This window comes from Molothrus aeneus, chromosome 5, assembly GCF_037042795.1.
Source record: "Molothrus aeneus isolate 106 chromosome 5, BPBGC_Maene_1.0, whole genome shotgun sequence".
NCBI classification, from domain to species: domain Eukaryota; kingdom Metazoa; phylum Chordata; class Aves; order Passeriformes; family Icteridae; genus Molothrus; species Molothrus aeneus.
In genome coordinates, this window is record NC_089650.1 from 22,647,240 (window position 1) to 22,665,125 (window position 17,886).

The 17,886-nt window shown below is 49.7% G+C and overlaps 6 protein-coding genes across 6 annotated transcripts; 4 read left to right on the top strand and 2 right to left on the bottom strand.

Moving 5' to 3' along the window:
- Positions 1–173: 173 nt before the first annotated feature.
- On the top strand, positions 174–603 carry LOC136556752 (histone H2B 1/2/3/4/6). Its single transcript, XM_066550130.1, has one exon. It carries the CDS (start codon positions 209–211, stop codon positions 587–589), a length of 381 nt encoding a protein of 126 aa, XP_066406227.1. The 5' UTR covers positions 174–208; the 3' UTR covers positions 590–603.
- Positions 604–8,837: 8,234 nt separating this feature from the next.
- On the bottom strand, positions 8,838–9,227 carry LOC136556707 (histone H2A-IV). The gene has a single exon (XM_066550072.1). The coding sequence runs from the start codon at positions 9,225–9,227 to the stop codon at positions 8,838–8,840; it is 390 nt and encodes a 129-aa protein (XP_066406169.1).
- Positions 9,228–9,528: 301 nt separating this feature from the next.
- Positions 9,529–10,117, top strand: LOC136556618 (histone H2B 1/2/3/4/6). The gene has a single exon (XM_066549937.1). The coding sequence runs from the start codon at positions 9,558–9,560 to the stop codon at positions 9,936–9,938; it is 381 nt and encodes a 126-aa protein (XP_066406034.1). The 5' UTR covers positions 9,529–9,557; the 3' UTR covers positions 9,939–10,117.
- A 1,183-nt stretch (positions 10,118–11,300) lies between these two features.
- Positions 11,301–11,743, top strand: LOC136556617 (histone H3). Its single transcript, XM_066549935.1, has one exon. The coding sequence runs from the start codon at positions 11,301–11,303 to the stop codon at positions 11,709–11,711; it is 411 nt and encodes a 136-aa protein (XP_066406032.1). The 3' UTR covers positions 11,712–11,743.
- A 1,626-nt stretch (positions 11,744–13,369) lies between these two features.
- LOC136556746 (histone H2B 1/2/3/4/6) lies at positions 13,370–13,863 on the bottom strand. The gene has a single exon (XM_066550122.1). It carries the CDS (start codon positions 13,833–13,835, stop codon positions 13,455–13,457), a length of 381 nt encoding a protein of 126 aa, XP_066406219.1. The 5' UTR covers positions 13,836–13,863; the 3' UTR covers positions 13,370–13,454.
- Positions 13,864–14,165: 302 nt separating this feature from the next.
- On the top strand, positions 14,166–14,555 carry LOC136556702 (histone H2A-IV). The gene has a single exon (XM_066550068.1). The coding sequence runs from the start codon at positions 14,166–14,168 to the stop codon at positions 14,553–14,555; it is 390 nt and encodes a 129-aa protein (XP_066406165.1).
- The last annotated feature ends 3,331 nt before the right edge of the window (positions 14,556–17,886 follow it).

Here is a 17,886-nt window from a genome sequence, read left to right on the forward strand (position 1 = left end):
CGAGAGAGGACTTGCTTCCGCAGCCAATGGAAAAGCGAATCCTGACCTGGCCAATGGCGGCTCCCGGCGCCGGGCTCGGAGCTGACAGAGAGCCAATGGCGCGGCAGCGGTGTCGGCGGAGCCGCTATAAAGCCGGCTGCCGAGGCGGTGCCGCTGCTGAGCGCTGTGTGAGTTGTTGGCGTGAGGAGCTGCGGTTGCTGCTGCCAAAATGCCCGAGCCGGCCAAGTCTGCCCCCGCGCCCAAGAAGGGCTCCAAGAAGGCGGTGACCAAGACGCAGAAGAAGGGCGACAAGAAGCGCAAGAAGAGCCGCAAGGAGAGCTACTCCATCTACGTGTACAAGGTGCTGAAGCAGGTGCACCCCGACACGGGCATCTCGTCCAAGGCCATGGGCATCATGAACTCCTTCGTCAACGACATCTTCGAGCGCATCGCGGGCGAGGCCTCGCGCCTGGCGCACTACAACAAGCGCTCCACCATCACCTCGCGGGAGATCCAGACGGCCGTGCGCCTGCTGCTGCCCGGCGAGCTGGCCAAGCACGCCGTGTCCGAGGGCACCAAGGCTGTCACCAAGTACACCAGCTCCAAGTAGACGGCTTCTGTGTTCTTTCTTCGGTATTTTTAACCCAAAGGCTCTTTTAAGAGCCACCCACATTCTCAGTAAAAGAGCTGAACAGTCAAGTAAGAAGCACTTTGTTTCTTTGTGTGGAATCTGTGTTTAAAGGTTTGGGGATTTTTTTATTCTTTGATTTGGTTTTTTTTTACGGTTTTTGGGTTTTGCATACTAAAGGGTTGTCTTGATAATTACTTCTTTCGAGTGCACTGTTAAAGAACTTCCCAAAGCTCTGATATGTCTGTAAAGGCGGTTTTAAATCGCTGGTATTTTTTTCTTTTTTGTGGGTTTTTTTATGTTGCTTTTTTATCCTGATTTGTATTTGGGTTTTTTTTTTTGCTGCCTTTTTTTTTAGGTGATGTTTTCATTAACCTATGGCTTTCACAAATTTAAATATCACCTTACTGTTGCAAGTTTCCATGTTATGTCTGTTGTAAACTGAAAGATAGGGATCTAACTGGGTTTTTCTAGGCAGTAGGGAATCGAAATTATTCATGGATACTCATCCCTGTACAGTATTGCTATTGTCGGATCGGCCACTCGATGGTGCTCAGTCTCTGCAGTTTTTGCCGGTCGCGGTTATTTCTGTCACAGCAGTGAGAGATGAGTACAGCGCACTGTGCTACAAAGGAATTTGTGCGGCGGCGGTAAGTGGCATTTACCTTCAACTCTTGCAAATAGCCCAGTGACCAATATAACACAGAAGCACTTTCTAAACTCCTTTATCTTCACCATTTGTCTTTATAATCTTTCTGTTCATGGGGGTTTTTTTCTTTCTACAGTAACTTGCCTGGCTTCTCCCCACGTCTCCTTTGGCTTCTTTCAAGGAGGAAAACACGGGAAGACTTGTGTTCTAACCTATCTGTCCTTTTCTGCATTAATCTGTCACTGATTGTTTTAAAAGTACGAAATACGAAGAAACTCGACACTCTAGGCTTTGTCAGCTCCCAGGTCTCATCACACAGCTACTAATGAGGCTCAAAGTGCAGGCTTTCTCAGTCACCCCCTCCCATATCTGGATAATTACATGCCACCGTGGATGCAGATCAAAGCCATTATCACTTCCAAACTGGATCTGAATAATCCTATATTTCAACTATATATTGTGAACTTCTGAACATAATTCACGCAGGGACCACAGAACGACAAAATGAACTTTCTAGTACTGACTTGCATATCCTTTGGTAGGACAGGTAATGAGACAGGTACCAGGTCTCTCATAAATCTGTCACCTATTACCTAATAAATGTTAATTTCATTTTGAAGGGTTATGGGCACTTCTCAGACTGGATTTCAGATATCCAGTGGGAAGAGGCATTCTCTGAACTCTTCTTTATCAGCTTGAAATGGGGTTTTGCAATCTCTCCATGTGCTTTAGTGCAAACTCTCAAACACAGGTTGCTTATTCTGAGTGGCTGTATATGTCTAATACCTGAAAAGATTAATAAACCATTGTATATCCCACTCTAGGCTTTTCCAAGCCTTCCTGGATCACCAGAAAAGCACAAAGAAGTGCTCATGTTTTCACAGTTGAAGATGGCCACCAGAAGAATTTGTCAGTGGCCATTCTGCACATAATCAGCCATGTGAAAAACCCCAGTTCAAACCTCAGCTGCCATGGGACAGCGCTGCTGCCTGGTTCAAAGCAGGAGCTCAGGGATGCCTTTGGCTGCCCAGCTCAGAAGTGTTCCTTTTCCTTTTGCTGTGTTTGTGTGCTCCATGTAGGACCCTTCACTGGGAGCCATCACAGAAATTCAGGGGATTTTTCAGTAGATTGTTTCAGTGTGTGAAATTATTTCTAGGTCTAGTAAAATCCTTGCTAAACAGAAAGCAAAATGTTCCTGATTTCTTCTTTCAATTTCATTAAGAATGACAAGGCAATATTAGGGGGCTGTGATGTGAACATAGCATTTAACATCAGATCTGATTGTAACATAACTCTAATTATTCTAACAGTGCTGAGAAGAAAGTCTCTGAGCTCCCTCCATGGAAAATTTATTTAACTTGTTCTTGCCACCCAAGGTAAAAGTAGTAGGCTTTAAGCTCAGCAAAAATAACAAATCTTGAAAAAATTCATGTCACAAGAGGATGAACACTCAAAGGCACTAATGCAAATAGTGTGAGTATAAAATCACATGGCAGCTTGTTCTTCCATAATTCACATTCTTTGCTGTCCTTTCCTGTTTCTTTCAGAGCAGTTCCCTTTGTACTCCCAGGGACCGTACCCAGGTGAGATCACCCAGCAGAGCCAGAGGGCAGTGCTCAAATGCATCCCCTGGTGGAGCAGGTGCCGCTGCTGCTGCCACCAACCATGAAGGAACAAAGCAGAAGCCCCCTCAAACAATTCTCCTGCCCTGGGCTCCTCCTTGAAGAGGAGTTTCCAGTTCACTGAGTGCAAAGTTTCTTTATGCAGTGTGCAGAGCAGATAGACCCGGGTGTCTCCAAAGAGGAGCCCCCTACAGCAGATTGCAACCCAAATTGTATCGGTGCCACCCACCATCCAATCCCCAAATACAATAATTTAATTCCTGGTGCTGGTCCCTGGGTGTCTCCTTGATATTTTTGGTCACTGGGCTGAACTCCTTTGGAAGTTATCTCATTCCTGGGATTGGTCCCTTGGTCCATCTTCATTCTGCTCCTGTCTTGCCACTTTCAGCTTGGTCAGTGTTTGTGACACCATTTTTATAAAAAGTTTACACTCATCAGCTCATGTGCCCTAGGGCTGCAGCTTGCTGACCTTCCAGTGCAAAGCAAAGTCATTACTCCCAACAATTCTCAATATTGGAAGTGTTTGAATGTGTCATCTATAAACAGGCCCTGCATGTTGTCTTTTAATCTACCCGCCATGTTTACCATCAAAATGTGTCCTGATTCAAGCATCTGAAATATGGGGGAATATTTCCACTTTGTAACACAAACATTTTTGTCAAAATATGTTTTTATACCAGCAATTCTTTATGTCTCAGATGGTCAGAGTGAAACTACAGCTTAGTAAGTAAGCAGCAAAAAAAGAGCACTGAAGAACAATACAAGCAGTTACAAAAATTTCCCCAATTTTATTCTTATTAGAATAATAAAATTATTATCACTCCTGGAAGAACATATATCTTCTCCAGATGACCATTCCTGCAGTAAAATTTATGGTTTTTCATCATCATGTTTCAAAAAGAAAACACTCTCTCTCTCTTAATTTCTGCAAATTGAAATAGAGCAGCTGGGCAAACAAATACCTGCTTTCTCTAGTGAACTGACTGAGCAGTGAATCAGAAATGAGAAATATATGCCATACACCTGGACCAAAACCTGAACAAATCACTGACAGTCTGCAGCAACTTTTTGCTACTTCCTGGGGATTTGGGGTGTTTTTGGAGGGTTTTTGTTTTGGTGGGTTTTGGTTTCTTTTTGTGTGTTTCTTTGGGGTTTTTTAATATTTGTTTCATTTTTATTAATGAAGTAAACCAATATCTGCTCTCAAACCTGAATTTCTTTTTTTTCTTTAACGGCCACAGAATAGAATTACCTGACACCCAAGACAAATTATCCCAATGTTACTTTCCCAGAGGCTTTTCTTTCCATTCTAAACAGAAAATATTACATTTTAAAATAATTACACTTGCAGGAGAAAGTATTCACTGCAGCTAGGGAAAAATATTTGGTTTTGCACCCACCTTGCTGTAATGTTTTCTGGCAGTGATGAAAATCTGCCCAGGTCAGATGGTAAATGAAAAAACAATGAGACTGCAGGTTGCAAATACCTGGTCTAAGGGCTGTGCCATTCAGAGAACAGCACAGCCAAGACATGGCAGAAGTCTCCCAGGAGGAGAGGCTGAAAGTAGGTGGGAATGCAGCCGGGAACTTCTCCCTTCCCAACCCACACACCTGTGAGGAAGGATGGAGCATTCAAGGAGCAGAGGCAGCTTTTCCCTCAGGACTGGGGTCACAGAACCAGGGGCCTGTGTAGGTGGAAAGGGGGTTTCCAGGTTAGATTTCTTTCGTGCCTACAAAGAACCAAATTATCTGACTGCAGACCTATCAAAATGCTTTTTTCAAAAGCATTCCTTGTCAAAAATGATAGAAGGTATTAATCAAAAAAGTTCATCCTTTATTTTTAGCACTGAAAACCTCAGGAGGCAATTATGAGCATAATTCATTTTACAACTGGAAAACAAGTAGATTGAAAAGAGTTACAGAACAGATGGGAATTTTAATCCCACATAAAATCCATAACCTTTTTGTACTTGCACTCCTGCTGATATTGCACGTAGATATTTTTACTTGCAAAGGTCGTAGGAAAATGGAAGAAATAATTCCTGAAATAAGAAGAGTACACAGAGTGCTACATCTGAAATCTGAACTTGCAACAGATGAAGGGGTATTGACCTCCTTTTGTGCAGTATCAGAGCTGTGAAGAAATGCACACGTCTCAGGTATGCATCCTCTTTTCCTTTTGTAGCAAAGAGCAGCCACCTCAACAAGAAACAATCTGGACACTCCACATGACCAAGTTTTGGGGTCCTTTTTCCCTTTAAACTCTTGGGACACAGCCAGGTCAGTGCCTTCAGCCATTCCACTTAGAAAAGAAGACACAAATCACCACAGGAATGGCATAGGCCCAATCTTTCAACATACCAAAACCATCTTTACCCAGAGCTGCCTCCCCCTGTGCTCTCAGCATCACCAGGCTGCACTGACTGCCCCACAGGAAGCCAAATTTATCTGAGTCTGTTCTGCTCTCTGCATGTGGGGGCTTTGCAATCCCTGCTCCCAGCCCCATGGGAGAAGTGAAATGGTCACATTCCACAGGCAGCTGGAGCTCCTGGGGCTTCAGCCTGAACTGACGCTTACATGTCCTGCAGAACCTCACAGGATGTGTGTGTCCTACTTCAGAGTTACCACAGAAGCTCACATTTCTCAGCAGGAAATTGTTAGGACAATTAATCAACAAACACCACAGGTTTATGTCCAAAAATGAGACAGAGGAGTCCTGTAACTTTTTTCAAATAAAGGGAGAGAGCATGGGGCATTCCCCTGAGATCTCTCAAATTTTTGGAGGACTCAGCCTCCCTTTTATCCTAATTTCCTGACTGCATTTCCCTTCTCTCTTTCCCCATTGGCTCAGGTACATGAGAGCTATAGACTTCCTAATGCACCTGATACCAAAGATTTCCCTCTAATGTATAACCCTCCCTTTTAATTTTTAATTCTTATGGAATTTAGGGGTTTTTCTTCTCCATTATTTCTTTCATCTCTCAATGTCTAATTTTATTTATCAGCAAACCTAAAGTTTATTTGTAAAAGCAAATATCTTTTTCCATTCATCAATCAGTGGAATCCTTCCCATTGTTTCTTTTCTCTCCCAGTGCTGGTTTTATCTACCAGCAGACCCACAGCTTGTTTGTAAAGACAAATCCTCTATTCCTCTCAAAATGACATGGTACAAAGAACAGGGGGAAACACCAGGAAACTGCAAAAGAACTGGGACTATTTTACAGCATTTACCTGAAACTGAACAATGTTTTCTTTTCTTCTTCACCCTACAGGTTTGTTTCTTGACAATGGTAAAGCAAAAAAATCCTTTAACTGGGGGGGGGCTGGAGTGAAACTGAAGAGGAAATTCCTTGTTTCTGGATGTTAAGCTCCAGGGCCCCGCTCTGCCCTTCCAGGAGATATCCCAGCCTTTCCTTTGCCTTCTCCTTCTGTTCCCAGGGGCCTCTTGCAGCACGAGGTGCTGGTGGCAGCCACAGAGCAGCATGAGAGGATGAGCTGATGATCCCAAAACACCCCATTCCCACTGTGAAGTGCTGCTCCATCCTGTGTCACCCTGCATTTCCCCGCTCCCAGAGGCGGATTAGCTCTTAAATCCCCGTCCCTGGCCCCAGTGCGGGGAGCAGGAAAATGCCTGCTTGTCACGGCCTGACCAACCAACCCAAAGGATTTTGTTGTCGCGGGGGGAAACGAGGGTTCCCGGTGGGAACCATCCCCTCTGTCACTCCCTCCCCGCTGTATTTATGCCGGAACGGGATCGCGCAGCTTCAGCCCAGCTCTCCTCCCCAACGCCCCCAAATTCAACTCCTGGGATTGAATCACAAAGCGCACAACAAAGGAGAAAGCAAAGCAAGCACCAATTCAAATATGATTCCGTGTTTTACCGCACGGGCAGCCGGTCAGTCCCAGTTGCGCACGGAATCCTTGCCTGGAGCACGGCCGGGGCATGGACAGGGAGGGGATGCGGCACCAGCGGGGCGCGGGGGCTGCTGCTGCCCTGCCCGGAGATCTGTCCCGGCAGGGCTGATAATGCTCCCATCGCCACCTTCCGCTCCCATTCTGCTGCTCCAAAAACAAGTTATCGTCAAAGTCCATCTGCGCCCATCCAAGGAGGCTGCCGGCGTTCACTGTTGGGAAATACATTTATTTTCAAAGCGCTTCTGCTCGCTTATCCCGCTTTTGGTAAACCTCGTCTATGAAGCATTTTCACAAGAGTGTCTGGCTGGACAATATACATTCCAGGTCCTGCAACCCTTCACAGTTTAGACCTCGTGTAGCCCTATCTTTAATTTATGGCTTGATTTCCCATGGATGTAACTCGAAACTACAACTACAAAGTAACCGAGCACATTCTCTAGCAGAAAAAAAATGAGAGGAGATACTGCAATAATAGTTATTAATTACATACCTTCTTGACCACTACCACTGTACCCTTAATATCAGAGCATTCTTTTGAAAGGGAAAGAAATCCATAAAACTGTTCTGTTGGAAGTTTCTACAGTCTACAAACTAGAATTCTACTCTAGCGTTCACACAACATCGAGATGATGCTCACAGGGTTTTTCTGAGCAGTCTTTCCCGTTGTTCCCTACAATTCAATATGCAGGGCGGTCTCATTATGTGGAACAAGGTGGCACAGAGGGGAGTGGGAAATTCCTTCCCCTGTGGAAGAGTGGATTCATCACCCGCTCACTTTGAGGAAAGTGAAATTCAGCCAGCACACACACACACCAGGTCACAGGTGTTCAGTCACTGCTCTTTTTTCCTGTACTGGAGGGCAGAGATGGGCAAAGACGTGACCATGTTACAAACTGCTCCCGTCGCTGCGGTGCCACCAGCTGCAGGACACACAGAGGCTCCTGAGGCCCAGAAGCCGCTGCTGCTGCAGCCGAGAGCCTGCAGGAGAGGCACAGGGAAAAACGAGCCAGGAGGAGCCGCACAAAAGCCAGGAGGAAATCGGAATCCAGCAGGGCAGCACCAGAGAATTTAACTTTAAAGCAACACTGTGACCTGCTGTAAGAGCAGCAGCTTTTCCAAGAACGACTCGCTTTCCCCTAAAACCGAGTGCTGGCTCGAAACTCCCCCTACCACAGGGAGAAGAGGGCGTGGATCCAGCGATCAGTGCCAGAAAAACGAAATTAAAAGCGATCGTGCTCTTTCCAGTGTAACGCAGTGAGCACTAAATCACATCAGAGCTCCTTGGGAGCACCGGCAACTCCTCCCTGCCTGAAACCTTTCCCTGGTGTTCCACAATTCCGCCAAGGAAAGCCAGCGGGACTCACGCAGCAGTGTGCTAAGAGGCAGCAAAAGTGGATCAGTCGGGGCCCGAGGCGAGGATCGCCCCTCCTGTTGAGAAACCCATTTGTTCCACTCGCTGTCAGGACTGCGTAACACTATTCAGGGCTTTTTTTTTTTTTTTTTTTGCCTGCAGGTTGCTTTCCTTCCCACTCCCCTTTCTCTGAAACACGAAAGTGCAACAGAGGCCGGCTCCTATTTAGTACTCGCAAGGGAAACAATCCAGACTGCTAAGACTTTATTGTTGTCCTCTAATAGGTACTGAACAGAGCACTTAACAGCAAAAACGGAGCTGCGAAGTCGGGACACGGGATATTTACGCAATTGTAAAACCCCCACTTGCCCCACTATCAACACACGGAAGCAGTCAATACGATTATAAATTAAGACATTCTAGAGAAGCAGAAACAACGAAAAATCACCTCGGTAATTAAAGTAGAGGTCCTTTGAGAAAAAAAAGAAAACTGCCTTAAGACAACCGCCGTACAGGAACAGGGAAACGGAAACGAAGACAAGCATAAATAACATAAAGACTTGAAGAAAAGGCAACTTACTCATTCCTGTCTTCTCTTACTGGAATACCAAAACTGCAGTGAATCAGCCCTTTTAAGAGGAATGTGGGCGGCTCTAAAAAGAGCCTTTGTTTGGTGATGAGCCTCACCGAGCTTTACTTGGCTTTCGCCTTGTGGCTGTCGGTCTTCTTGGGCAGCAGCACGGCCTGGATGTTGGGCAGCACGCCACCCTGCGCGATCGTCACCTTGCCCAGCAGCTTGTTGAGCTCCTCGTCGTTGCGGATGGCGAGCTGCAGGTGGCGGGGGATGATGCGCGTCTTCTTGTTGTCGCGGGCCGCGTTGCCCGCCAGCTCCAGGATCTCGGCCGTCAGGTACTCCAGCACGGCCGCCAGGTACACCGGCGCGCCGGCGCCCACGCGCTCCGCGTAGTTGCCCTTGCGCAGCAGCCGGTGCACGCGGCCCACGGGGAACTGCAGCCCGGCCCGCGACGAGCGCGACTTGGCCTTGGCCCGCGCCTTGCCGCCCTGCTTCCCGCGCCCGGACATCGCAGCGACTCCGCAGCAGCGGCAGCGACACAACCGGGAGAGCCGGAGCAACTCCGAGCCCACCTCACCGCCTGCCTTATCTACAACCCGGGCGGATCGGCAGCGCCTCCTGTGATTGGCTGCGAGAGAGGACTTGCTTCCGCAGCCAATGGAAAAGCGAATCCTGACCTGGCCAATGGCGGCTCCCGGCGCCGGGCTCGGAGCTGACAGAGAGCCAATGGCGCGGCAGCGGTGTCGGCGGAGCCGCTATAAAGCCGGCTGCCGAGGCGGTGCCGCCGCTGAGCGCTGTGTGAGTTGTTGGCGTGAGGAGCTGCGGTTGCTGCTGCCAAAATGCCCGAGCCGGCCAAGTCTGCCCCCGCGCCCAAGAAGGGCTCCAAGAAGGCGGTGACCAAGACGCAGAAGAAGGGCGACAAGAAGCGCAAGAAGAGCCGCAAGGAGAGCTACTCCATCTACGTGTACAAGGTGCTGAAGCAGGTGCACCCCGACACGGGCATCTCGTCCAAGGCCATGGGCATCATGAACTCCTTCGTCAACGACATCTTCGAGCGCATCGCGGGCGAGGCCTCGCGCCTGGCGCACTACAACAAGCGCTCCACCATCACCTCGCGGGAGATCCAGACGGCCGTGCGCCTGCTGCTGCCCGGCGAGCTGGCCAAGCACGCCGTGTCCGAGGGCACCAAGGCTGTCACCAAGTACACCAGCTCCAAGTAGACGGCTTCTGTGTTCTTTCTTCGATATTTTCAACCCAAAGGCTCTTTTAAGAGCCACCCACATTCTCAGTAAAAGAGCTGATGCTGTCACTTCCTTCTCCATATGTTTATTTTTGTGAAGGGGAGGTAAAAGGCATTTTCTGTGTAATAAAGGGTAATTTTAAGTATGCAGGGTTTATACTGTATTAAACTGGCTATATTCTGTGTGTCTTTGGAGGCCGCTTCTCTTGCATGTTTAGTTCCCGAGTGGCGGCTATAAAATTTACCGTTGTCGGTCTCAAGACGGCCAAAACAAATCCTCTGATTGCTGGTAGTGTTACGGTCTAGCCACGGTAACGGGAAAAAAAAGGCAGGCATGTTCGTTTAGTGCCGGAATTGGACGCATTAAAAGCACAGGTGGTTCCAGACGGCCTTGTGCTCTTGTTTTTTAGTTGTTTCTGAGCAAAAGGATTCGAAAAAATTGCCCACTCTTCTTTACTACCCCCAAAATGGGTTTTCGCGGGTGACCGGGAAAAGAGAAGTGGGACGATGCTCTGCCTTTTCGCCCCCAAACTGCACAGTCTACATAGGCACTATCACCTATCTAAGGCTCCCCAGTGCGGCTCTTTCCCGGCTTTCGTGCGCCCCCCTCTCTCTCCCCGCCGTGTCCCCGCGCCCCGCACTCTCCGCCGCCGAGCGCGGACGGGGCCGCGCCACTGCCGCGTTCGGTCCGACCTGAGTGAGGACTGCGCGGAGCCTCCCCGCGGGCGGGCCCGGCCGCCTCCTGCCCCTCCCGCCCGGCGCTGATTGGTGCCGCTCGCGGCTCGCGGCCCGAGCGCGCGCTGCCCCGGGGCGCGCTGCCCGCAAGGGACGCGGCGCTTCCAGCGGGCCGGGGCAGCGGCCGGGAGAGCTCGGCGGGGCCGGGCAAGGCGGCTGCCGCCTGCGCCTTCGGTCTTGCTGCCGCGGCCCTGAACCGAAGGCGGATAATGAGCGGCAAGATACCGCGAGCTCTCGGGGAAGGAGGCGGCTGCCGGCGATAGCTTTAGCCAGCGGTCCCGAGGCCGGGAATGGACGCGAGCGAAGCGGCTTTAGTAAAAACAGGGCGAGCCCGAGGCTCGGGCGGCGAGCCCGCCCGGGCCCGCTCTCCGGCGGTGCCGCCGCCGAGCCCCGCAAGCCGCTGCTGGAAGGGGGAAAGGGGCGGGGCGAGACCAGGGTGCGTTTCCCGCCCCGAAGGCGGGGGCTTTTCCCGGGCTCGCGACAAACGCCCAATGGCAGCCGGCCGCTGCCGCGCGGGCGGCCAATGGGCGCGGGCAGCGGGGTTATAAATAGCGGCGGCTGTGAGCCGGGGGCGCAGTAAGCGCGGAGCGCTGTGAGCGGCGGGGTGATGGCGCGCACGAAGCAGACGGCGCGGAAGTCGACGGGCGGCAAGGCGCCCCGCAAGCAGCTGGCCACCAAGGCTGCCCGCAAGAGCGCGCCGGCCACGGGCGGCGTCAAGAAGCCGCACCGCTACCGGCCCGGCACGGTGGCGCTGCGCGAGATCCGGCGCTACCAGAAGTCCACGGAGCTGCTGATCCGCAAGCTGCCCTTCCAGCGGCTGGTGCGCGAGATCGCGCAGGACTTCAAGACCGACCTGCGCTTCCAGAGCTCGGCCGTCATGGCGCTGCAGGAGGCCAGCGAGGCCTATCTGGTGGGGCTCTTCGAGGACACCAACCTGTGCGCCATCCACGCCAAGCGCGTCACTATCATGCCCAAGGACATCCAGCTGGCCCGCCGCATCCGCGGAGAGCGCGCGTAATTCGCTCCCGGCTGGGCACTGAGGCAACCCACACAGACCCAAAGGCTCTTTTAAGAGCCACTACATGTACGACCAAAAGAGCTGTTGCACTGTTTTCATAGAAAATGCTTTTGGCGGGGGGGGAAGGAGGGAACCTTCATGGTTCGATTTATACAAAGAGATTTGAGCTTTTCAAACAGCTGCTTCATGATACACAGATCAGGCTGTTCCAAGTTTCCTTATTGCTTTAGAGTCTAATAGTAAAGCTTCCACTGAGCCCCGGGAAATTTTAACCTCTTCTGGAGCCAGGTTTTCTAATAGCATGGTTTTTAGCCCTGGGCAACTGCAGTCACAATCGTTTATACATTTGCCCTTCTTCTCTTAATGTGTTATCAGGCACAGTCGCAGGGATGTAAACTACTTAGGACTCTTCTTTAGACTCTGCTCTACTTTAGACTCTGCTCACCCCCTTTAAACTAACGTATTTTCACATTTACTCGCTCTGTTTTTGTTGCCCTTAGCCGCTGTTCATAAAACACGCGTTACGCTGCAAAGACTCTGGTATGAATTCTAAAAGAACTTTAGAACGGTATGGAGTTTTATAAAGGAATTTTTTTAATATGCAGGAGCTCATTAAAATGAGACTCAAAAAAAAAAAAAGAGAAGCTGGGACTTTAAAAATTTAACGTAAAAATCTTAAAAATATTTAAAATTAGAAACTGCTCGTTTCAAAGCGCTGCTGCAGCCCTTTTATTATGCATGTAGTGACTCGTAAACAAAGAGCCTTTGGGTCTATGGTGGCTGCCTCCCTTCTCTGTCGGGCAGACTGTGACTTTCAAGAGCTACCAATTCTTTCATTTGAAGAATTTGCTCCCCTTCATTTTGTACACATTATTTAACTTTTCCGTCCAGTAAGATTTGTTTTTCATGTCCCACTTGAATATCGTCCACCGGGACCCGTTTTCCATCAGTATCTGCAGTTTTTCATACAAAGCTAAATCTGAGGTCTTAAACCCATGTAGTAAAACAAAAAATGACAGAAAATTCAGAAACACCCATAAGGGGGCAGCAGGGACTAAAAAACACTTTAAATGAATGGTGTAAATGAATGCTACTTAGTTCTGAAGCCTTTATAAGCTATTTTTTGGAATCTTACAATAATAAACCTAATTAATGAGTAAGTGCTCAATAACTTAAAGCATTTCTCTTAAACAAATTTTATTTTTCAGATCGGGAAGGCCAATGAAGTGTAGAAGTAGAAAATAGTACTTCCCTATAAATAAATTCTTGAAGACACCTCTCAAATATATGGCACTTCTCTGTGACATGGATATTATGGGGCAGACCACAGCTGAAACTGTGGGGGCGGGGGGGGAAATAATTTTAACCTTTAGGATTCCAAATTCTCAGAAAGGAGTTTATGTAGAAGCACACAGAAAATGGACGGCAGAGGGAAGCTGCCCTTAAACCACCTGGCAATTGAAGAAAATTGTACATACCAGCTAAAATGAAGGCTTTTCAGTAAATATCTGGGCTCAGTAGGGAAAAAAAGATGCAAGCTCAAAAAACACAAATAGGGTAAAATATGATTTCTGTTTGTATTACTAAACTATAAAAACTTGGTTTTGATATTCGGGGTTAAACACTGAAGGAAGGTAGAGAACATGCTAAGAAAAAAGTGCAGAAGAAATCAAAGCTCTTTTATTGAAAAAGTGGGTGGCTCTTAAAAGAGCCTTTGGGTTAAAATTGACGGTCCGAGGCGCCCTACTTGGAGCTGGTGTACTTGGTGACAGCCTTGGTGCCCTCGGACACGGCGTGCTTGGCCAGCTCGCCGGGCAGCAGCAGGCGCACGGCCGTCTGGATCTCCCGCGAGGTGATGGTGGAGCGCTTGTTGTAGTGCGCCAGGCGCGAGGCCTCGCCCGCGATGCGCTCGAAGATGTCGTTGACGAAGGAGTTCATGATGCCCATGGCCTTGGACGAGATGCCCGTGTCGGGGTGCACCTGCTTCAGCACCTTGTACACGTAGATGGAGTAGCTCTCCTTGCGGCTCTTCTTGCGCTTCTTGTCGCCCTTCTTCTGCGTCTTGGTCACCGCCTTCTTGGAGCCCTTCTTGGGCGCGGGGGCAGACTTGGCCGGCTCGGGCATTTTGGCAGCAGCAACCGCAGCTCCTCACGCCAACAACTCACACAGCGCTCAGCGGCGGCACCGCCTCGGCAGCCGGCTTTATAGCGGCTCCGCCGACACCGCTGCCGCGCCATTGGCTCTCTGTCAGCTCCGAGCCCGGCGCCGGGAGCCGCCATTGGCCAGGTCAGGATTCGCTTTTCCATTGGCTGCGGAAGCAAGTCCTCTCTCGCAGCCAATCACAGGAGGCGCTGCCGATCCGCCCGGGTTGTAGATAAGGCAGGCGGTGAGGTGGGCTCGGAGTTGCTCCGGCTCTCCCGGTTGTGTCGCTGCCGCTGCTGCGGAGTCGCTGCGATGTCCGGGCGCGGGAAGCAGGGCGGCAAGGCGCGGGCCAAGGCCAAGTCGCGCTCGTCGCGGGCCGGGCTGCAGTTCCCCGTGGGCCGCGTGCACCGGCTGCTGCGCAAGGGCAACTACGCGGAGCGCGTGGGCGCCGGCGCGCCGGTGTACCTGGCGGCCGTGCTGGAGTACCTGACGGCCGAGATCCTGGAGCTGGCGGGCAACGCGGCCCGCGACAACAAGAAGACGCGCATCATCCCCCGCCACCTGCAGCTCGCCATCCGCAACGACGAGGAGCTCAACAAGCTGCTGGGCAAGGTGACGATCGCGCAGGGTGGCGTGCTGCCCAACATCCAGGCCGTGCTGCTGCCCAAGAAGACCGACAGCCACAAGGCGAAAGCCAAGTAAAGCTCGGTGAGGCTCATCACCAAACAAAGGCTCTTTTTAGAGCCGCCCACATTCCTCTTAAAAGGGCTGATTCACTGCAGTTTTGGTATTCCAGTAAGAGAAGTCAGGAATGCGTAAGTTGCCTTTTCTTCAAGTCTTTATGTTATTTATGCTTGTCTTCGTTTCCGTTTCCCTGTTCCTGTACGGAGGTTGTCTTAAGGCAGTTTTCTTTTTTTCTCAGAGGACCTCTACTTTAATTACCGAGGTGATTTTTCGTTGTTTCTGCTTCTCTAGAATGTCTTAATTTATAATCGTATTGACTGTTTCCGTGTGTTAATAGTGGGGCAAGTGGGGGTTTTACAATTGCGTAAATATCCCGTGTCCCGACTTCGCAGCTCCGTTTTTGCTGTTAAGTGCTCTGTTCAGTACCTATTAGAGGACAACAATAAAGTCTTAGCAGTCTGGATTGTTTCCCTTGCGAGTACTAAATAGGAGCCGGCCTCTGTTGCACTTTCGTGTTTCAGAGAAAGGGGAGTGGGAAGAAAAGCAACCTGCAGGCAAAAAAAAAAAAAAAAAAAAAAAAAAAAAGCCCTGAATAGTGTTACGCAGTCCTGACAGCGAGTGGAACAAATGGGTTTCTCAACAGGAGGGGCGTTCCTCGCCTCGGGCCCCGACTGATCCACTTTTGCTGCCTCTTAGCACACTGCTGCGTGAGTCCCGCTGGCTTTCCTTGGCGGAATTGTGGAACACCAGGGAAAGGTTTCAGGCAGGGAGGAGTTGCCAGTGCTCCCAAGGAGCTCTGATGTGATTTAGTGCTCACTGCGTTACACTGGAAAGAGCACGATCGCTTTTAATTTCGTTTTTCTGGCACTGATCGCTGGATCCACGCCCTCTTCTCCCTGTGGTAGGGGGAGTTTCGAGCCAGCACTCGGTTTTAGGGGAAAGCGAGTCGTTCTTGGAAAAGCTGCTGCTCTTACAGCAGGTCACAGTGTTGCTTTAAAGTTAAATTCTCTGGTGCTGCCCTGCTGGATTCCGATTTCCTCCTGGCTTTTGTGCGGCTCCTCCTGGCTCGTTTTTCCCTGTGCCTCTCCTGCAGGCTCTCGGCTGCAGCAGCAGCGGCTTCTGGGCCTCAGGAGCCTCTGTGTGTCCTGCAGCTGGTGGCACCGCAGCGACGGGAGCAGTTTGTAACATGGTCACGTCTTTGCCCATCTCTGCCCTCCAGTACAGGAAAAAAGAGCAGTGACTGAACACCTGTGACCTGGTGTGTGTGTGTGCTGGCTGAATTTCACTTTCCTCAAAGTGAGCGGGTGATGAATCCACTCTTCCACAGGGGAAGGAATTTCCCACTCCCCTCTGTGCCACCTTGTTCCACATAATGAGACCGCCCTGCATATTGAATTGTAGGGAACAACGGGAAAGACTGCTCAGAAAAACCCTGTGAGCATCATCTCGATGTTGTGTGAACGCTAGAGTAGAATTCTAGTTTGTAGACTGTAGAAACTTCCAACAGAACAGTTTTATGGATTTCTTTCCCTTTCAAAAGAATGCTCTGATATTAAGGGTACAGTGGTAGTGGTCAAGAAGGTATGTAATTAATAACTATTATTGCAGTATCTCCTCTCATTTTTTTTCTGCTAGAGAATGTGCTCGGTTACTTTGTAGTTGTAGTTTCGAGTTACATCCATGGGAAATCAAGCCATAAATTAAAGATAGGGCTACACGAGGTCTAAACTGTGAAGGGTTGCAGGACCTGGAATGTATATTGTCCAGCCAGACACTCTTGTGAAAATGCTTCATAGACGAGGTTTACCAAAAGCGGGATAAGCGAGCAGAAGCGCTTTGAAAATAAATGTATTTCCCAACAGTGAACGCCGGCAGCCTCCTTGGATGGGCGCAGATGGACTTTGACGATAACTTGTTTTTGGAGCAGCAGAATGGGAGCGGAAGGTGGCGATGGGAGCATTATCAGCCCTGCCGGGACAGATCTCCGGGCAGGGCAGCAGCAGCCCCCGCGCCCCGCTGGTGCCGCATCCCCTCCCTGTCCATGCCCCGGCCGTGCTCCAGGCAAGGATTCCGTGCGCAACTGGGACTGACCGGCTGCCCGTGCGGTAAAACACGGAATCATATTTGAATTGGTGCTTGCTTTGCTTTCTCCTTTGTTGTGCGCTTTGTGATTCAATCCCAGGAGTTGAATTTGGGGGCGTTGGGGAGGAGAGCTGGGCTGAAGCTGCGCGATCCCGTTCCGGCATAAATACAGCGGGGAGGGAGTGACAGAGGGGATGGTTCCCACCGGGAACCCTCGTTTCCCCCGCGACAACAAAATCCTTTGGGTTGGTTGGTCAGGCCGTGACAAGCAGGCATTTTCCTGCTCCCCGCACTGGGGCCAGGGACGGGGATTTAAGAGCTAATCCGCCTCTGGGAGCGGGGAAATGCAGGGTGACACAGGATGGAGCAGCACTTCACAGTGGGAATGGGGTGTTTTGGGATCATCAGCTCATCCTCTCATGCTGCTCTGTGGCTGCCACCAGCACCTCGTGCTGCAAGAGGCCCCTGGGAACAGAAGGAGAAGGCAAAGGAAAGGCTGGGATATCTCCTGGAAGGGCAGAGCGGGGCCCTGGAGCTTAACATCCAGAAACAAGGAATTTCCTCTTCAGTTTCACTCCAGCCCCCCCAGTTAAAGGATTTTTTTGCTTTACCATTGTCAAGAAACAAACCTGTAGGGTGAAGAAGAAAAGAAGACATTGTTCAGTTTCAGGTAAATGCTGTAAAATAGTCCCAGTTCTTTTGCAGTTTCCTGGTGTTTCCCCCTGTTCTTTGTACCATGTCATTTTGAGAGGAATAGAGGATTTGTCTTTACAAACAAGCTGTGGGTCTGCTGGTAGATAAAACCAGCACTGGGAGAGAAAAGAAACAATGGGAAGGATTCCACTGATTGATGAATGGAAAAAGATATTTGCTTTTACAAATAAACTTTAGGTTTACTGATAAATAAAATTAGACATTGAGAGATGAAAGAAATAATGGAGAAGAAAAACCCCTAAATTCCATAAGAATTAAAAATTAAAAGGGAGGGTTATACATTAGAGGGAAATCTTTGGTATCAGGTGCATTAGGAAGTCTATAGCTCTCATGTACCTGAGCCAATGGGGAAAGAGAGAAGGGAAATGCAGTCAGGAAATTAGGATAAAAGGGAGGCTGAGTCCTCCAAAAATTTGAGAGATCTCAGGGGAATGCCCCATGCTCTCTCCCTTTATTTGAAAAAAGTTACAGGACTCCTCTGTCTCATTTTTGGACATAAACCTGTGGTGTTTGTTGATTAATTGTCCTAACAATTTCCTGCTGAGAAATGTGA

Bases quoted from the DNA above. Each gene is read 5' to 3' on its own strand.
- LOC136556752 (XM_066550130.1), top strand. From the start codon at position 209: ATGCCCGAGCCGGCCAAGTCTGCCCCCGCGCCCAAGAAGGGCTCCAAG.
- LOC136556707 (XM_066550072.1), bottom strand. From the start codon at position 9,227: ATGTCCGGGCGCGGGAAGCAGGGCGGCAAGGCGCGGGCCAAGGCCAAG.
- LOC136556618 (XM_066549937.1), top strand. From the start codon at position 9,558: ATGCCCGAGCCGGCCAAGTCTGCCCCCGCGCCCAAGAAGGGCTCCAAG.
- LOC136556617 (XM_066549935.1), top strand. From the start codon at position 11,301: ATGGCGCGCACGAAGCAGACGGCGCGGAAGTCGACGGGCGGCAAGGCG.
- LOC136556746 (XM_066550122.1), bottom strand. From the start codon at position 13,835: ATGCCCGAGCCGGCCAAGTCTGCCCCCGCGCCCAAGAAGGGCTCCAAG.
- LOC136556702 (XM_066550068.1), top strand. From the start codon at position 14,166: ATGTCCGGGCGCGGGAAGCAGGGCGGCAAGGCGCGGGCCAAGGCCAAG.